Source organism: Callithrix jacchus, chromosome 7 (assembly GCF_049354715.1).
Source record: "Callithrix jacchus isolate 240 chromosome 7, calJac240_pri, whole genome shotgun sequence".
Classification (NCBI taxonomy): domain Eukaryota; kingdom Metazoa; phylum Chordata; class Mammalia; order Primates; family Cebidae; genus Callithrix; species Callithrix jacchus.
In genome coordinates, this window is record NC_133508.1 from 75,836,222 (window position 1) to 75,854,736 (window position 18,515).

The 18,515-nt window shown below is 39.4% G+C and overlaps 1 protein-coding gene across 15 annotated transcripts in view; it reads left to right on the top strand.

Moving 5' to 3' along the window:
* The window catches only part of MACF1 (microtubule actin crosslinking factor 1), a 319,804-nt gene that overhangs the window by 127,066 nt on the left and 174,223 nt on the right, over window positions 1-18,515 (top strand). For 14 of the 15 annotated variants that reach the window (XM_078331310.1, XM_078331314.1, XM_078331308.1 and 11 more), the window contains 9 exons: window positions 2,187-2,315; window positions 3,329-3,406; window positions 4,012-4,173; window positions 6,126-6,230; window positions 6,827-6,922; window positions 7,935-8,060; window positions 10,828-10,980; window positions 13,086-13,240; window positions 18,209-18,335. In XM_078331310.1, the coding sequence (XP_078187436.1) occupies window positions 2,187-2,315; window positions 3,329-3,406; window positions 4,012-4,173; window positions 6,126-6,230; window positions 6,827-6,922; window positions 7,935-8,060; window positions 10,828-10,980; window positions 13,086-13,240; window positions 18,209-18,335 (1,131 nt within the window). Of the gene's footprint in view, window positions 1-2,186; window positions 2,316-3,328; window positions 3,407-4,011; window positions 4,174-6,125; window positions 6,231-6,826; window positions 6,923-7,461; window positions 7,504-7,934; window positions 8,061-10,827; window positions 10,981-13,085; window positions 13,241-18,208; window positions 18,336-18,515 lie in introns of those variants that run through there. The other variant, XM_078331316.1, reaches the window with a different exon arrangement.

Genomic DNA, 18,515 nt, shown 5'->3' on the forward strand with positions numbered 1-18,515 from the left:
GTGAGAACATGTGATATTTGTCTTTCTGTGCCTAGCATATTTCACTTAACATAACCTCTAGTTCCATCCATATTATTGCAAATGACAGGTTCTCATTCTTTTTGTGTGGCTGAATAGTACTTCATTGTGTTTAAGTACCACATTTTCTTTTTCCATTCACCTGTGATGGACACTTGGGTTGCTTCCAAATTCTTGCTGTTGTGAATAGTGGTACAACAAATATGGGAATGCAGATATCTATGATATACTGATTTTCTTTCTTTTGGGTAAATACCCAGCAGTGGGATTGCTGGATCATATTCCATTTTCTCCGTATTCTCACCAGCATTTGTATATTGCCTGTCTTTTGGATGAAAGCCATTTTAACTGGGGTGAGATGATACCACATTGTAGTTTTGATCTGCATTTCTCTGATGATCAGTGATGTTGAGCACCTTTTCATATGCCTGTTTGCCATTCCTATGTCCTCTTTTGAGAAATGTCTATTCAAATATTTTGCTCATTTTTAATTGGATTATTAGATTTTTTCCAGTAAACTTATTTGAGCTCCTTATATATTCTGGGTTATTAATCCCTTGTCAGACAAGTAGTTTGCAAATATTTTCTCCCATTCTATGGGTTGTCTTTTTTTTTTTGAAACAGAGTCTTGCTCTGTCACCCAGGCTAGAGTGCAATGGCGTGATCTCAGCTCACTACAATCTTTGAGTTCTAAGTGATTCTTGTGCCTCAGCCCCGCAAGGAGCTGGGATTACAGGTGCCTGCCTCCATGCCTAGCTAATTTTGTATTTTTGGTAAAGACAGGGTTTCACCATGTTAACCAGGCTGGTCTTGAACTCCTCACCTCAAGTGATCCACCCACCTTAGCCTCCCAAAATCCTGGGATTACAGCATGAGCCACTGTGCCCAGCCTGTCTCTTTGTTTTGTTGATTCGATGTGCAGAAGCTTTTTAACTTGATATAATCCCATTTGTTCATTTTAGCTTTGGTTGCGTGTGTTTGCGTGGTGTTGCTCAAGAAATTCTTTTCCAGTCCAGTGTCCTAGAGAGTATTTCCAGTGTTTTCTTGTAGTAGTTTCATAGTTTAAGGTGTTAGGTTTGTCCTTAATCCATTTTTATTTGATTTTTATATATGGTGAGGGACAGAGGTCAAGTTTCATTCTTCTACATATGGATATCCAGTTTTCCCAGCACCATTTATTGAAGAGACTGTCCTTACCCCAGTGTATGTTCGTGGCACCTTTGTTGAAAATGCATTCATTGTAGGTGTATGGATTTGTTTCTGCATTCTCTATTCTGTTCCTTTGGTATCTGTGTCAGTTTCTAGGCTAGTAACATGCTGTTTTGGTTAGTATAGCTCTGTAGTATAATTTTAAGTCAGGTAATGTGATTCCTCCAGTTTTCTTCTTTTTGCTCAGGATAGCTTTGGCTATTTGTGTCTTCTGTGGTTCCATATAAATTTTAGAATTGTTTTTTCTATTTCTGTGAAGAATGTCTTATATTTTTATATCTGGTAAATCTGTTTTTTTTTTTTTAATTCTCTCATTGACAGAGGAGTTTATTCTTCATTTTTTGTTGTTGATTGTAACTCTTAAGTTTAAGCAAGACTGCTGTATTCCACAGTTCCAAGGGGAAGTATTTACATGTGTTCTGTGATAATGGTTCAAATTTGATATTGCCCTTACCTTTCTAACCATTTTGTTTTATATTAAATTCTTCCTATTCCCACATAATATATTCCCCATGTCAAAATAAATAAAAACATCCCAAAATAACATGTTTTAAAATTATCTTCCACTGGCTGTAGTTGATGCCATGACTAAAGCTAAATATTTCCAGATACTTCTTTCTTATATCAGTTATGATTGTGAAGTGAAGACTCCATAGAGAGAAATGCCCAAACTGAAGTTAAGCATTTTGAGCTGTGGAGTTCCCTTCCCTTTCTGGTTGATTACTCTAAGAATGTATACTAATAATGCAGCAGCAAAAGGCTGCTCTGTTGTATAATTGGTGGGATCTGCTCTCCTGCTCCTTAGAGGCAATGCTGGCATAATTTTTTTGTAAGAGCTGTAGCCTGAAGGAGATGGCTTAGGTATTCTTTTGCTCAGTCCTCTACCCCTTGCCTCCTTGTCCAAACATTGATTCTGACCATTTTCCTACCAACCCAGCAGTAAATTATGTCTTTTTCAGATGAAACTGGAGCGAGCAGAGTGGGGCAATGACCTGCCTAGTGTGGAGTTGCAGCTAGAAACGCAGCAGCACATCCATACCAGTGTAGAAGAGCTGGGCTCAAGTGTCAAGGAGGCCAGGTTGTATGAGGTGGGTAGCCCTCAGAATCCACATTACAAGAGGGACCTGGGTGGAACAGATAGTACACAAAGGATAGTACACACAATAAACCTGTAGCAAAGGAGGAGGGTGCTCTGGAAAAGAATAATGATGATGAAGAGTGGTTTATGACAAATTCCCTTTTCACATGAAGTGTTTCTGTTAATCTTTGAAATAAACTTGTGAGAAAAGCATTTTTATTACCCCTTTTTACTAAAAAGAAAAGTAATACTGGAAGCTACAGTCAAAATTAGTAAGTAGCGGATGCAGCATCCAAACTCTGGCCCTCTTCCTATAAATTCTTGCCTTTTTTTTTTTTTTTTTGAGATGGAGTTTCACTCTTGTTACCCAGGCTGGAGTGCAATGGGGCGATCTCGGCTCACTGCAACCTCCGCCTTCTGGGTTCAGGCAATTCTCCTGCCTCAGCCTCCTGAGTAGCTGGGATTATAGGCACGTGCCACCATGCCCAGCTAATTTTTATATTTTTAGTAGACGGGGTTTCACCTTGTTGACCAGGATGGTCTCGATCTCTTGACCTTGTGATCTACCCGCCTCGGCCTCCCAAAGTGCTGGGATTACAGGCTTGAGCCACCGCACCCAGCCAAATTCATGCATTTTTTTACTTTCCCATCTGCCTGCAGTTGAGAGCTGGTATAGAGAAACTATTCACGCAGTCTCCCTTCTCCTTCAGTCACTGTTCTATCTCATTTTATATTTCAACTTTCTCCTTCAATAAAACAATTGAATGGGAATCATCAGGCATTGGTTTTGCTTAGAAGCCTCCCAGAATTGCTGGAAACACAAGATAGTGAGGTCTGTTATTTGTAATTACGCTGCTCAACTGTTATAAAATCTGACTCAGAAATTTGTTTTCTCAGCTCTGTTTTCTTAGAGCAACCAATCCATATCTTTGTGCAAACATAATATTTACATAGTTGCAACCATAACACATAGTTTACTTATTCTTTCTCTAATATATTTTTATTTTATTCTTTTTTAATCAGGGAAAGATGTCCCAAAATTTCCGTACCAGCTATGCTGAAACTCTTGGAAAGCTGGAGACACAGTATTGTAAATTGAAGGTGAGTTTCTGCCAATTCTCTTATGTTCTGCTCATACAGAGTCTGGTTCCCTCCAATCAAATCTCTTCCCTAATTCAGAAATCTCCTGGTTTTGCCCTGTTTGGTTTTCTGCTTATTAGGTTATGTCATTTAGTATGTACTTACTCATATGTATGATAACATTTCCTCAATTTTCTTAATGGGTCAGAAACCACTGTTCTTGAAAGTGTTAAATAAATACAACCTATCCTAGTTATTGTGCTTCACCAAACCTCTGGCTATATGTGTTTTGAGACACCAAAACTAAAGTTTGAGATTGGTAGAGGGGACTTTTTCCCTGATCCTCTTGTTTTTCATCCCTGTCTATCAAGATTGTCCAGAGTAGGACAGCCCAGGATCATTTTTTAGCCAGGGAGCACCACAAAGGCCTTATGAATTCTGTCTTCTACTTAGGATGGACTAGAGTTCTGGGAGAAACTTGTACAAAACTTGAATCCATGGGGAAAGAATTCAGAGATTAAAAGCAAATTCATTTCCTCAGTTATTCTCTCTTTTGATGTCAAATGTGCTATCTTCTACAGATACAAAGGCTGGCAATCTAACCTGATCATTCTTGCTTTGTCTAGGAAACTTCTAGCTTCCGGATGAGGCACCTTCAGAGCCTGCATAAATTTGTTTCCAGAGCTACAGCTGAGTTGATCTGGTTGAATGAGAAGGAGGAGGAGGAACTAGCATATGACTGGAGTGACAACAATCCGAATATCTCAGCCAAGAGAAATTACTTCTCTGTGAGTCTAGCACAGCAGCAGGCCTGTCGAATTTACTGAACAGCAGCAGCAGGAGACAGGCTAATCTGCTGAAAGCTTGAGTGGCTGGAGTTGCACTCTGCTAGATAGAAATAAGGGCCCTACTCAATGCATCCATGCATGTGAGAAGTGTAAGTGGAGAGAGGGATAGTAGAGCCCTAGAATTAATTTATCTAAAATGCATTTAGAATGGCAGTGTTGGCTGGGTGCGGTGGCTCACACTTGTAATCCCAGTACTTTAGGAGGCCGAGAGGCAGGCGGATCACGAGGTCAGGAGATCAAGACCATCCTGGCCAACCTAGTGAAACTCCATCTCTATTAAAAATGCAAAAATTAGCCAGGCGTGGTGGTGGGTGCCTGTAGTCCTAGCTAATTGGGAGGCTGAGGCAGGAGAATTGCTTGAACCCAGGAGGCGGAGGTTGCAGTGAACCGAGATCACGCCACTGCATTCCAGCCTGGGTGACAGAGCAGGACTCCATCTCAAAAAAAAAAAGGCAGTGTCTTGGGTGAATAGAGCATCAGCCTGTAAATTGAGTCATTTCAGAAGCAATATAGCTTTGTGGTTAAGAATATAGGCTTTGGAGTCAGGCAGATCTAAGTTCAAATTCTTATTCTTCCACTAACTAGCTGTATAACCTTGGGAAGTCATTTAATCTCTCTGGACCTACATAAAATAAGATAATAGCACCACTTCAAAGCTACCCTCAGCCCTAATAGCACTTATTCCCAAAGGATTGTATAAAAGATTAAGATTTAATAAGCTAATCTAGACAAAGCATTTAGTATAGTATTTTTTAATTGGGATATACTCTGGGCTTTCTACAAATTTCTGAATTCTCCTTAATTCATGTATTAACTTTTTTGTTTCAATCTCTTCATTTGTAAAATGAGAAGAGAAATTTAACATTGGACAATAAGATACTGCTTTTTTTTTTTCTAGAGTACCTGTTTGTTAAAGGACACTGTTTTTTTATTCTTTTCAACGAAAGATGTAGACAAGTTAGGATTATTTTTTGCTACTTTTAGTATTTTCACACTCAAGATTTTTAAAGATTTTGTAAACTATGCAAATAGGGAGCTTTTTGTTTTTGTTTTTAAGTAACATGCACTTTAGATTCTTTAATTCTATTGATTTAGGGTTCTTAAAAAATATGTCTCCAGTCAGGAGAAGGGCATATAATTCTACAGAATTAAAGAAGAAAGAATGGATGCTGTAATACAATAAACAGTCTGTGAGAGAACTGAAATTAGGCGATAACAGAGATATAAAGAAAGTGCTCTGAGGCTGGGCACAGTGGCGCATGCCTGTAATCCCAACACTTCGTGGGGCTGAGATGGGAGGATCACAAGGTCAGGGGTTCAAAATCAGCCTGACCAACATGGCGAAACTCTGTCTCTATAAAATTAAAAAAAAAAAAAAAAAAAAGTGCTTTGAAAGCATAGTAAGGATTGGTACCCAGCTTCACAGAAGAGCTGGCATTTAAATTGGGTCCTGCAGTTAATAGAATTTAGAGTCAGAGGAGAGCATTGTGGGTTGAGGGAATAGTCTAAGCAAAGCCAGCCAGTCATTGATACCCATGCCCTCGTGTGTCATGTACTGGTGTGGGTGCTGACGTGCAGGAACTGTCCACTCCAGCCAAATTACCTCCTTTGTCTGGTCCAATGCTCATTCTGTGTTCCCCCATTTTACTCACGTCTGGCTCAGATCCCATTTCCAATAATCATTTATTAGATCAGAATAATTTTCCAATAATTCCAGTGTTCATGCCCTTCTCTTCAATCCTCTGGCATGCACTGCTTATACATCTCATTTTGCCACCAATTCTGTATTGTAGGTTCCTTTAAAATAGGGCAGGGAACACAGCTTTTATTTATGCTATCCACTCCCCCCAGCCAGAAGCACTTATTCTTTAAAATTTGAATTCAATTTTCAGGAGTTGACAATGGAACTGGAGGAGAAACAGGATGTGTTTCGTTCTCTGCAAGATACAGCAGAACTACTTTCACTTGAGAACCATCCAGCCAAGCAGACAGTGGAGGTATGTGACTTGAGAATGTGTGAAAGTCAAATGCTGAGAGGTTGTCATTATAAAACTATTCAAATTAGAGACTTTGTTCCACTGAAAGACCTGGAAGAAGTGTCAGGATCATTTGTCTTGAGTCTTCTCTCTTTTCATTCCTGACTGCTCCTATATCCCTCAAAAGCCTGCAGACATTTTTTGATAGTCTACTACTAAGAGAAAAAAATAGAAGGAATATTGACTCCCAACTTTAGGAGGAAAAGTTCCTTGGACCATATTTCTTCAAATAACTGTCCAGACAGATCCTGCCTCTTATTGGTGTTGTGCCTTTGCCAAAAGAAGATAAACAGCAGAAGAATTCAGGAGGGATTTATTTATGCCTGGGTTTTGATGCCTAGATCATTTACTTACAACTGAGTATGGGAGAGGCCTTATCTGTGTAATCCCCTGTAACAAAACCATTTTGGATTAAAGGCACACCTCTTACTCATGAGAAGCTTTGAGCAGATGCTAGCTTCTCTATCATTTGCAGTTATACTTGGAAAACAGTATTGCACATATATATTGGGTCTGTTAAACGCATGCCCTGCTGTCTGTGTGCTTGCTTATTGTAGGCTTACAGTGCTGCTGTCCAGTCTCAGTTGCAGTGGATGAAGCAGCTGTGCCTATGTGTTGAGCAACATATGAAAGAGAATACTGCTTATTTTCAGGTATGATGGGTTTCAGTGTTTGTGTGTGTGTGTACATATGTATGTTGAAGGTGAGTTTACAAACACATCTGCATTAGTTAGTCAGCTTTTGCTATATAAACCACCACCCTAAAGTTTAGTTGCTTAAAACAGTAGTCATTTAGGTAGCCCATGATTCTGTAGGTTAGCAGTCTGGGCAGGGCTCAGCTGAGTGGTTTGTCTTATCTTGCCTGTCTTAGTCATGGCTGCAGATAGGTTGGGAGATAGTTAGTCCCAAATGGCATCACTCTTATGTCTGAGAGTTGGCTAGGTACTGGAGCAGCAAGCCATGTGTCTCTAGCATCCAGCAGCCTTCTTCACAAAGTGGCTGTGTTCCATAAGCAGCAAGAGAGAGCAAGTCCTAGAGCACAAGCCCTTTTTTTCTGCTTCTGTTACATTTATTAATGTGCCTTTGGTCACACCAGACATGTGGCTATGCCTAGCTCAAGATGAGGAGAAATAGATTCCACCTCTTGATGGGAGGAGCTGTAAAATATTATGACCTTTTTTTTTTTCTTTTTTCAATCTGTCAGAACATGAAAGAATGTACTGCTTATTTTCAGGTGAGGTGGGAGGAGGAAATAAGCTGTTATTTTTGTTTTTGCCCAGAATTAAATAATCTCCCTGATGATTTCATAGTATGAATTGAAACATTTGATGAAACATTTCGATCACTCAACCTTAGGTTTTTCATGAAATACACCCCACAGCCAAATGCTGTCCCTAGCCAGAAGTCAAGAGGAAAGAGCAGTGATTTCCGAGGGAGTGAAATAGGCTAACTTTTCTATAGGGTAGGGTTGCACTAATATTTTACTGCTTGGCTCCTTAAGCCCTTCAGTTTTTGTTTCAGTGGTCCTTGTAATGGACTGTCACTAATCCAGTAGGGTGTAATCAGCTTTGCTAAGCTCTGTACAGTAAAATTATTCTTTCTTAGTTAACATTCCGGTGTTCTGATGTTTTGAGCAGAAGGCATCCTCCCTTTGTGTTCCCATAGTTCTTCAGTGATGCACGAGAGCTGGAGTCATTCTTGAGGAACCTCCAAGATTCCATTAAACGAAAATATTCCTGTGACCACAACACCAGCTTATCCCGCCTTGAAGACCTGCTCCAGGACTCCATGGTGGGTGTTGCCTCAGTGGGGATGATTACTTCTGAGAAAGAGAGTAAACCGTATCAGCTGCTGCTGTTTATATCCTTGAAAGCTCCAGGGCAATGGGTCATTGTTATAATAAAGTTTGACTTACATTCAAATAGAGTTTAATCAATGTTGTTCTGTCTCTTTCCTGTTTTTCCTTTTCTTTCCTTAAAGAAGTTGCTAATAAGATTTCTTTGGGTATGTTATTGAAGTAAAGGCTTAGTCTTCTCCTCTGAGCCCCTTTGAGCTCTTCATACTTTCTTTGCATTTTTCCTATTTTAATGTAAAAGATGGAGCCAAGGATGAGGTGTTGAGCATGAAAAAAGGGGTTGAAGGGGATTAGTTGCTATCAAATTCTTTTTTACTATCTTATGCAGAAAAAATTAAAAAAAAAAAAAAAACAAAAAAAGAAATATGCCTTAGTCAAATGTTCCTCCTTGGTAGTTTTCTTTTAGTTGATAGTTAAAATTGATTTTAATTCAAGCAGACATTAAAATCTTATTTAGATGTGATATAATATTTGTGCAGTTATTTATGTAGCAATATTAAGTTTTAAAAAATAGTTTACAGGCTGGGCATGGTGGCTCACGCCTGTAGTCCCAGCGCTTTGGGAGGCTGAGGCGGGTGGATCACAAGGTCAGGAGATCGAGACCATCCTGGCTTAAACAGTGAAACCTCGTCTCCACTAAAAATACAAAAAATTAGCTGGGCGTGGTCGCACACGGCCGTAGTCCCAGCTACTTGAGAGGCTGAGGCTGGAGAATTGCTTGAACCCAGGAGGCGGAGGTTGCAGTGAGCCGAGATGACGCCACTGCACTCCAGCCTGGGTGACAGAGCAAGACTGTATCTCAAAAAAATAAGTTTTACATTCAGCATTTAGTTAAAATCAATTTTATATTCATTTTCTCAATGAATTATTCCTTCAGGATTGCTGATAATTAAATTAGCAGAAAGACTACTTATATTTAGTGTATGTATATTATACAGAGTTGGCAAGACAAGGCTCAAGCTACATCTCAAATTAAGATACAAATGTCTATGCAATAGGGAACTTACTTTTCCTTTGAGAGAAGCAAGGGGAATCTTGAATTTCAGTAGTAAAGTCTAAATAAGAGAACTAGAATAACCCAAAACTTTTCACTTTTTTAGTGGGTAAGATTTGGGCATTTGTGAATATAAAGTTTTTTTTTAATTTTTTACACTTTCAGGTACTGTAAACCTATGAGTGGTTTTACATTCACCTGGGCAAATAGTCCGTTAATTTAATTAATTTGAAATGAAGGATGAAAGCCTGACTTTTCAGATGTTGTCTCTAAAATGCCTCTCTTGGAGGTACTACAAGTATGAAGGAGGAATATAATCCTTGGCTATTATCTCCTCCCTCCCACAGAGTACCTTCTGTCATAGGGTAACTCCTCTGCAATGGTTGTCATATCTTCTCTTCTCGAGGGTCGCTGCTCTGTTCCCTCCTCTCCAGGTCAGGGGCATCGGGTTGGCGCTGTCATCGGGGCATGGAGTCACCTGGGTCTGCTCCTCAGCTTGTCCGTCAGGTTCGGGAGCATCTGTCCTGGCTTCTGGTTCTTTTCAGAACTTTTACCATGCTGAGCACTTTCTCTTGAGCTTGAGCTGTTTGGCTGTGGGTTAGACAGAAATTGACATCTTTATTGCAAGGAAACTGAAATGGGTAGACCAGCTCTCAAGTATGGAAATGTGGCTGTCTCCCTTATATATTCCATTCCTCTTTCTTAACTAATAAGTTAAAGTTGTATTTCTTCCAATCATGCTCCCGGGGACAGGCACAGGTAGTTTATTTAAGCATTTCTTTTTCTTTACTTGCATATTCTTAGTTCTTTAATGGCATTTCCTAACATTACCTCTTTACTCTCATCACATCTATGTCCATCCTAAGAAAGCCCTCTTCTGGGGAGAATTTTATACCTCAAAATGGACTTGAAACATCTGGGTTAATGGATAAAGTCTATCTATTACTCTTTAATGGAATTGGTAGTAGATTGCTACCAATTTTGTTAACAAGAAGTTTATTCATTTTTAAGATTATTGGATTTGCAGAGATTTAAGAGTTTCAGTTTTGCATGATACTTCTTTCTAATCAACCAAATTTATATGAATATAGCGCAGCATATACTAAGAGGTAAACCCTAAATCATTTGTCATGTTACCTTCACCAACAGCATTGTTGGTTGAAGAACTAAGGTCTTTCTCTAGAAAGTTTGACTCAATTTAGGAAAATAAAATATTTGGAGTAGACCTTGGGAGATATAATTATTTTTTAAAAATTTAAGGAAGTATAAGTAGCTTCTCCTAAGCAGAAAGGGAAGAACTGGTTTCTACCAGTGAGAAATTGGCTAATAATAATATACTTATTATTGATTTTAACTTTTGTGTTCTCTGAATCATATTTAGGTAAAATTTTTTTTAGCTATATAGCTGCATTTGGAAGCTAGAAGTATTTGCTTTTATTTTGGTTTTTGCATGTGGCTTTATGGTTCATTGAAAGTGGCACAGGGAGAAAGCTGCAAAGTTTGAGTGCAAAAGCATTTGGTAGAAGATAGAATCATTCTCTCCTTTTTTGTTTATCCTTGTCTAAGTCTTTAAGATGGCTCCACCAACCATCCCTACTTAACTGAGAGATGACATTCTCTGAGGGAGTGGAGTATTCAATTTTCTTTGTTGACTTAGTCACCCTGAATAGCTACATTTATGTCATTTTGTTTTTCTTCTCATTTTGTAGGATGAAAAGGAACAGCTTATACACTCCAAGAGTTCTGTTGCCAGTCTTGTTGGGAGATCAAAAACCATTGTGCAGCTAAAACCACGCAGTCCAGACCATGTGTTAAAGAGTACCATTTCTGTTAAGGCCATCTGTGACTATCGGCAGATCGAGGTGAGGAGGTGGAAAGAGTACCACTGGGCTGCAGAGGGAAGGGTTATGATGATAAGGAAAGATAAAATTTTAGAGTTTTAAGAATTAGAATTTAGCCAGGCATGGTGGCTCATACCTGTACTGGGAGGCTGAGGTGGGTGGATCACAAGGTTAGGAGTTCAAGACCAGCCTGGCCAATGTGGTGAAACCCCATTTCTACTAAAAATACAAAAAAAAGTTAGCCAGTCATGGCGACAAACACCTGTAATCCCAGCTACTTGGGAGGCTGAGGCAGGAGAATTGCTTGAACCCAGGAGGCAGAGGTTGCAAAAACAAAAACAAACAAAAAATACTAAAAGCTTAAACCCTATAATCTTGACCTGGTCTCTTGGCATCCTTATCTACTCAGTTGCTTAAGTGTTGACAGAGATAGTACTTTGTAGCACCTGGGAGATATCCTTCACTCCCCCACCCCTCTTATCCTCCACAGCTGGTAAGGCCATCAAACTTGTACTAATTTGTAAATAGAGCTCTGCTACTACCACCCTAAGAGCATAAGAGGCTGGGTGTGATGGCTCATGCCTGTAATCCCAGCACTTTGAGTGAGGAGCATGGATCACTTGAGCTCAGGAGTTCAAGGCGAGCTTGGGCAACATAGTGAACCCACGTCTCTACAAAAATTAGCCAGGTGCAGTGATGTGCAGCTATAGTCCCAGCTACTCAGGATATTGAGCCAGGAAAATTGCTTGAGCCCAAGAGGTGGAAGTTGGCAGTGAGCCAAGATCACACTATTTGCACTGTAGCCTGGGTGACAGGAGTGAAACCCTGTCCAAAAAAAAAAAAAAAAAAAAAAAAGGCATAAATTTCTTTCACTTGAATTATTTTATCAGCCTCCTCATTTAGTACACAAAGGATCCTACCACCAGCATGTTCTTTTTTTTCTTTTTTTTTTTTTTTTATTTAAATAACAATCATCTGCTTAAGTCATTAATTACTCATTGCTCTTGAAAAAGCCTAAACTCCTTAATGTGGCTTTAAAATCCTGAGTAATCTGTCTTTACCTCTCAAGCCATGACTGGGTCATATCCTTTACATTATTCCCTGGTAAATTGCATTTGTCACACAGTTTTATAACTACATATATCACAAGAATATGTGAAAATACCACGTTTGTCTGCTTACCACAGTACTTTTAATTAACTAATTAATTTGTGACAGGGTCTCACTCTGTGGCCCAGGCTGGAGTGCAGTGGCACTATCATGGCTCACTGCAGCCTTGACCTCCGTGGACTCAGGTGATGCTCCCACTTCAGCCTCCCAAGTAGCTGGGACTACAGGCATGCACTACTATACCCGCCTAATTTTTGTATTTTTTTTAGAGATGAGGTTTTGCTGTGTGGCTTAGGCTGGTCTTGAGCTTTTGGGCTCAAGTGGCCTGCCTACCTTAGCCTGCTGAAGTCGTCCTGGATTTATCGGTGTGAGCTGCTGTGCCTGGCCAATTTTACTGTTTTAATCTCCAGTGTCCTAACACATAGTAGACACTCAAGAAATATGTGTTATACAAAAGAATGAATGAATTTAAAAATGGGAAAAATTAAAATAAAAAAAATGAGACTGTACTTTTGTGTGTCTTGACATTTCTGCTTATAAGTTAGGGAATAATACTCTTGATCACTTGTCTCTCAAGGGGGATACTTGATAATTCCAAAATGCTTAAACATTTTCAGGGGTTTGGGTGGGATAATAGGAAGGGAGGAAAATCATAAAAGCCATGTTTTGATTATTCATATTTCATTAATTTTTACTCTAGTAGATTTCTGTGCTGAATTTGCTCTTGAGTCTTTGTAGTCTGTTTGTAACTTTCATATACTGAGTTACTTGGCATGTAACAGGTATTTAATACACATTTGTTTCCTTGATTTCTTTGACATCACAATTTTTTCTGTGTTGTATATTTATACCTATTATCTTTTGGCAAAATCAGAAGCCCCCTCACTAAGTGATAGCAGATCTTTTCTTAAGCAGTTTTTTTTCTTAAGGATTTGATAGCCTTGGAATGAGGCACCAGGTTAATGATGGGTTGTTGGTTTACCCATTAGCAATAACTGGTAAATTTATCTCTTCAGATTACTATTTGCAAGAATGATGAATGTGTGCTGGAAGATAATTCTCAGCGGACCAAATGGAAAGTGATCAGCCCCACAGGGAATGAGGCAATGGTGCCATCAGTCTGCTTCCTCATTCCACCACCCAATAAGGATGCCATTGAGATGGCCAGCAGGTAACTTGGCTCAGCTGCCACTGGTACAGCCATCTCTGCTGTTGGCCTCAGTGAACTGATGGAGGGATAAGTGTGCCTTTGTGATCTTCTTGAACACAGTTGTAAAGTTCCTCCTGGGAGAGACTTCTCATTGGAGATATCAAGTCTCCTACTGCCAGCCACATAGTAGATCTTCAATAAATACTTTTGTTCAGCTAGAGTATATTCAGTGAACTCTTATAGATAGTTTACTCTCCCATGATTGATTTTTTTACCAGCCTGGTCAACATGGTAAAACCCTGTCTCTACTAAAAATACAAAAATTAGCTGGGCGTAGTGACACATGCCTATAGTCCCAGCTACTTAGGAGGCTGAGGCATGAGAATCACTTGAACCCAGGAGGTGGAGGTTGTCATCAGCCGAGATCGCACTGCTGCACTCCAGCCGCCTGGGCGACAGAGTGAGACTCCATCTCAAAAAAAAAGATTGGGTTGGACACAGTGGCTCAACGCCTGTTATCCCAGCAATTGGGAGGCCATGCAGGTGGATCACTTAAGATCAGGAGTTCAAGACCAGCCTGGCCAACATGGTGAAATCCTGTGTCTACTAAAACAACAACAAAAAATTAGCTGGGCATAATGGCATGTACCTATAATCCCAGCTACTCAGGAGGCTGAGGCAGGAGAATTGCTTGAACCTGGGAGGCAGAGGTTGCAGTGAGCCCAGCTCAGATCATGCCACTGTACTCCAGCCTCGGTGACAGAGGGAGACTCCATTTCCAAAAAAAAGAAGATTGATTTTTTTTTTTAAATGGCAGCTGATTTTCTTTAATTTTTATTAAAATAATATATAGGCTGGGCACCATGGCTCTCGCTTGTGATTCCAGCACTTTGAGAGTCTGAGGCTATTGGATTACTTGAGGTCAGGAGTTCAAGACCAGCCTGAGTAGCATGTTGAAACTCCATCTCTACTAAAAGTACAAAAAATTAACTTTGCATGGTGGTGCACAACTGTGGTCCCAGCTACTATGGAGGCTGAGGCAGAAGAATTACTTAAACCCAGGGGTAGAGGTTACAGTGAAATGAGATCATGACACTGCACTCCAGCCTGGGCAACTTCCCCCCACCCCCCAAAAAAATTCACACACACACACACACACACACACACATTTTAGAAAGTTGAGTTATATTACAAAGTTTATTATAATAAAAATTAGCTATCACCTCTCTTGTCCCAAAGTTCCACTTTGCAGAGTCAACTGTTTTCAGCTCTTTTAGTGGATTTTGCTGGGTTATCAATCTACATTTCCAAGTGTAATTTTTTTCCTGCTATTTCCCTGTTTGTTTTCAACTTCAGAAATTATCTATTAACTTTTTACTCTAGGAAATTAGCATTTAGCTTTCTGTATATACATAAATGCATATACTTCTTTCATCTTTCAAATGTAATTATGTCACAGTCTGTGTTTAAGTTGATATTTTTTGTTTTATTAGTACATGCATTGTTTAAAGCTGAGCCACATTGTACTCTAGGGGACTATTGTGAGGCGACTGTGCCTTACCTCTCTGAACTCATCTTCTGCCACTCTCCTTGCTTGTACTTAGCTGCAGACACTCTGGTCTTTTCTCTGTTTCTCAAACACAGACAGCATGTTCTTGCCTCAGGGCCTTTCCACTTCCTGCTTGCTTCTGATATTTACACGATTCACTCCCTCACTTCATTCAGTTTATCTCAGAACCCTCATGGACCACCATACCCACTCACTGCATGCCACTCTGTGTCTTCTTTACTCATTTTATTTTTATTCAGAACTCTTAATATTGCCTAACATATTATGTATTTGTTTATCCTCTCCTGTTAGAGATTTTTGTCCATTTTATTTACCACTGTATCTTTAGAACCTAGAACCATTCCTAGCACATAGTAGGTATTCAATAAATGATTATTGAAAGTATGAATGAGTAGGTGAGTGAATATATTTATGAATAAATTATTTACTTTTTGTTTGTTTGTTTGTTTGTTTGAGATGGAGTCTCCCTCTCTCTCCCAGGCTGGAGTGCAGAGGTGCAATCTGGGGTCACTGCCTCCTGGATTCAGGTGATTCTCCTGCCTCAGCCTCCTGAGTAGCTGGGATTACAGGCATGCACCACCACGCCTGGCCAATTTTGTCTTTTTAGTAGAGACAGTTTCTCCATGTTGGTCAGGCTGGTCTCAAACTCCTGACCTCAAGTGATTCACTTGCCTCAGCCTCCCAAAGTGCTGGGATTACAGGAGTGAGCCACTGGGCCCAGCCTTATTTACTTTTTTATATCATTTTTGTTTCCTTGGAGTGGGTAATTGTTTTGTTCTTTAGTTTGCTTAGTTGTCTCCAAACTCTCCTACATTACTGTAAGAGGCTTCCCAATATGGCCAAACACCACAGGGAATTTTCATTTTTCTTTTGGAAATATTTATTCTGGACCATTCTATCTTTTTTATTTTTTAAGTCTGGACCAGTTCTGTAGGCCTGATTCAGTACTGCTTCTGTGTTATTACACTCTGTGGAGTCACTTGACATCTCTTCTATGCTGGACCCACTAATTCCTAGATTCCAAGTCTTATTTATTAGTATATTCCCTGGTTTGGTGGATTACACTCTACAGTGTCCTAACGACTAAGTAGGAGGTAAATTTTTTGACACCTCTTATCTCTGAAAATGTCTGTCATCTTCCTTCTCTATGGCAAGATAGATAATTTTTTTTGGAAATTATTATTATTATTTTTGAGATGGAGTCTTGCTGTGTTGCCTAAGCTGGAGTGGCGTATACAATTTTAGCACACCCTAACCCTGTCTCCCAACCTCAGGTAATCCAACCACCTCGGCCTCCCAAAGTGCTGAGATTACAGGCGTGAGCCACTGCCCCCAGCCTAATTTTTGTATTTTTAGTAGAAACACGGTTTCACCATGTTAGCCAGACTGGTCTCAAACTTCGGACCTCCAGTAGTCTGCCCACCTCGACCTTCCAAAATGCTGGGATTACAGGAGTGAGCCACCATGCCCAGCCTGGAAATTATTTGTACTCTGAACTTTGTAACCCTTGCTCTATTGCTTTCTAGCTTTCAGGATTTTTTGTTTAGATATATAGTGCCATTTTCATTCTTTCTCTCCTTTTTTTTAGGTTTGTGTATATTAAAACTCACCTTTTGTCATGAGCAGTACTATTGGTTTTGACAAAGGCTTAGAATTGTTTATTCTTCACCTCTATCATTATATGAAACAGTTTGATACTTTTACCTTTTTGTAAGAAATCTTTATTTCTCTGGAAGTGTTTAAACGCTTCTCTTTGACTCTAATCTTTGAAAGGGATGCTGTACCTCTGAGTCTTTTTGTATTTATTATGCTAATGAACACAAACTAGAAACTCATCTTTCAAGTCTGGGGAAGTTTTTTTTCTTGAATTATTTCTTTAATTATTTATTCTCCTTTTTTTTTTTTTTCCAGTTCTTGCTTTTAAGAACTCCCATTTGTTGAATGTTGAACCTCCTGAACTGATGTTCTAATGTTCTCTTATTTTCTAGTTTTTTTGTTTGTTTGTTTTCTGTTTGTTTTGCATCTTTTTTTTTTTTTTCCTTTAAAGACGGGGTTTCACCATGTTGATCAGGCTGGTCTTGAACTCCCGACCTCAGGTGATCCACCTGCCTTGGTCTTCAAAGTGCTTGGATTACAGGCGTGAGCTACCACGCCTGGCCTTGTTTTGCATCTTTATATTTTTATTCTTCTTTGGGATTTCCTGGACTTTGAATTTCAACTCTACTGAAATTTTAGTGGGACTTTTGGAGAGAAGGAAGATTAAACTTACGGGTTTAATGCCTCTTATTTAACTGATGTCCTGGCTTCTAATTTTCCATCCTGTTCTTTATATCTTACATTTTTTTTCTCAAATTGAAGAAATTCAAGGTAACATGGTAGGTGTGTAAGAGAGAGTATGTCTGTGTATTTGTGTGTTTGTAAGACTTCTTGAAGTCAAGATTGAATTAGACATGAGATGCTTGGGAAAAATATCTCAAACCCTTCATACTGCAGTTTTCTTTTATATACCAGGTGAATTTCTTAAGCTGCTATTAACTTCTCAATATTTTAGCATTTTTGTAAATATTTGGAACACAGCAAATCAGTTTTAATCATTGATATAATTATTTTTCAACAATTCTGAATGGGATGATGTTTATACCTTTCTCTATTTGCTCTCTTTGGTTATTTCTTCTCTGACTTTTAGTCATCATATTATATGCAAGTAACATTTATGAGATTATTAAATATGTGCTAACATAAGATGCATAATACTGCAAATCCAAATTGAAGATCTCAATTAATAAATGTAGTTTAGTCCAGGCATGGTGGCTCACACCTGTAATCCCAGCACTTTGGGAGGCTGAGGTGGGTGGATCATGAGGTCAGGTGTTCGACATCAGCCTGGCCAACATGGTGAAACCCTGTCTCTACTAAAAATACAAAAAATTAGCCAGGCATGGTGGTGCAGGCCTGTAATCCCAGCTGCTCGGGAGGCTGAGGCAGGAGAATTGCTTCAACCCAGGAGGCAGAGGTTGCAGTGAGCCGAGATTACGCCATTGCACTCCAGCCTGGGCAACAGGGTGAGACTCCATCTCAAAAAAAAAAAAAAAAAATGTAGTTTAGTTTTTTTGTTGTTGCTGTTGTTTTAATAGAGATGAAGTCTCACTATGTCACCCAGACTGGTCTTGAACTCTTGAGCTCAAGTAGTCCTCCCACCTTGGCCTTCACAAGTTCTGGGATTACAGGAGTGAACCACCACACCCAGCCTCAATTTATTTAGTTCTAAAATTTCCTGGGATGTTAGTATTTGTCTTGTTGCCTTTCTCTGTTCAGCATAGGCTCAGTTCTGCTAAGACAATCACATTTTTCCTTAGAAGGTCTCTAATATGGAGTTCAAGTCTTACAAAGGTAATAGTCAGGTTCTGTGTTATTTCTAGGGTCGAACAGTCTTATCAGAAGGTGATGGCCCTTTGGCACCAGCTACATGTTAACACCAAAAGCCTTATTTCTTGGAACTATCTTCGTAAAGACCTTGACCTCATACAGACCTGGAACCTAGAAAAGGTAATTGTGAAAACTTTACCCCAGGTTTGCATTCTGTTGGCAAGATTTTTTTAAAAGGAGCTTTTTTCATTACTGTGAGACGTTTTTCCACCCAAATGGAGTAAAGTGGACTCAGGTATACTATTTTAGAGTTAGAGACCTGAGGTTCTTACAAACTAGAAGTAGTAATTTGAATGGTAA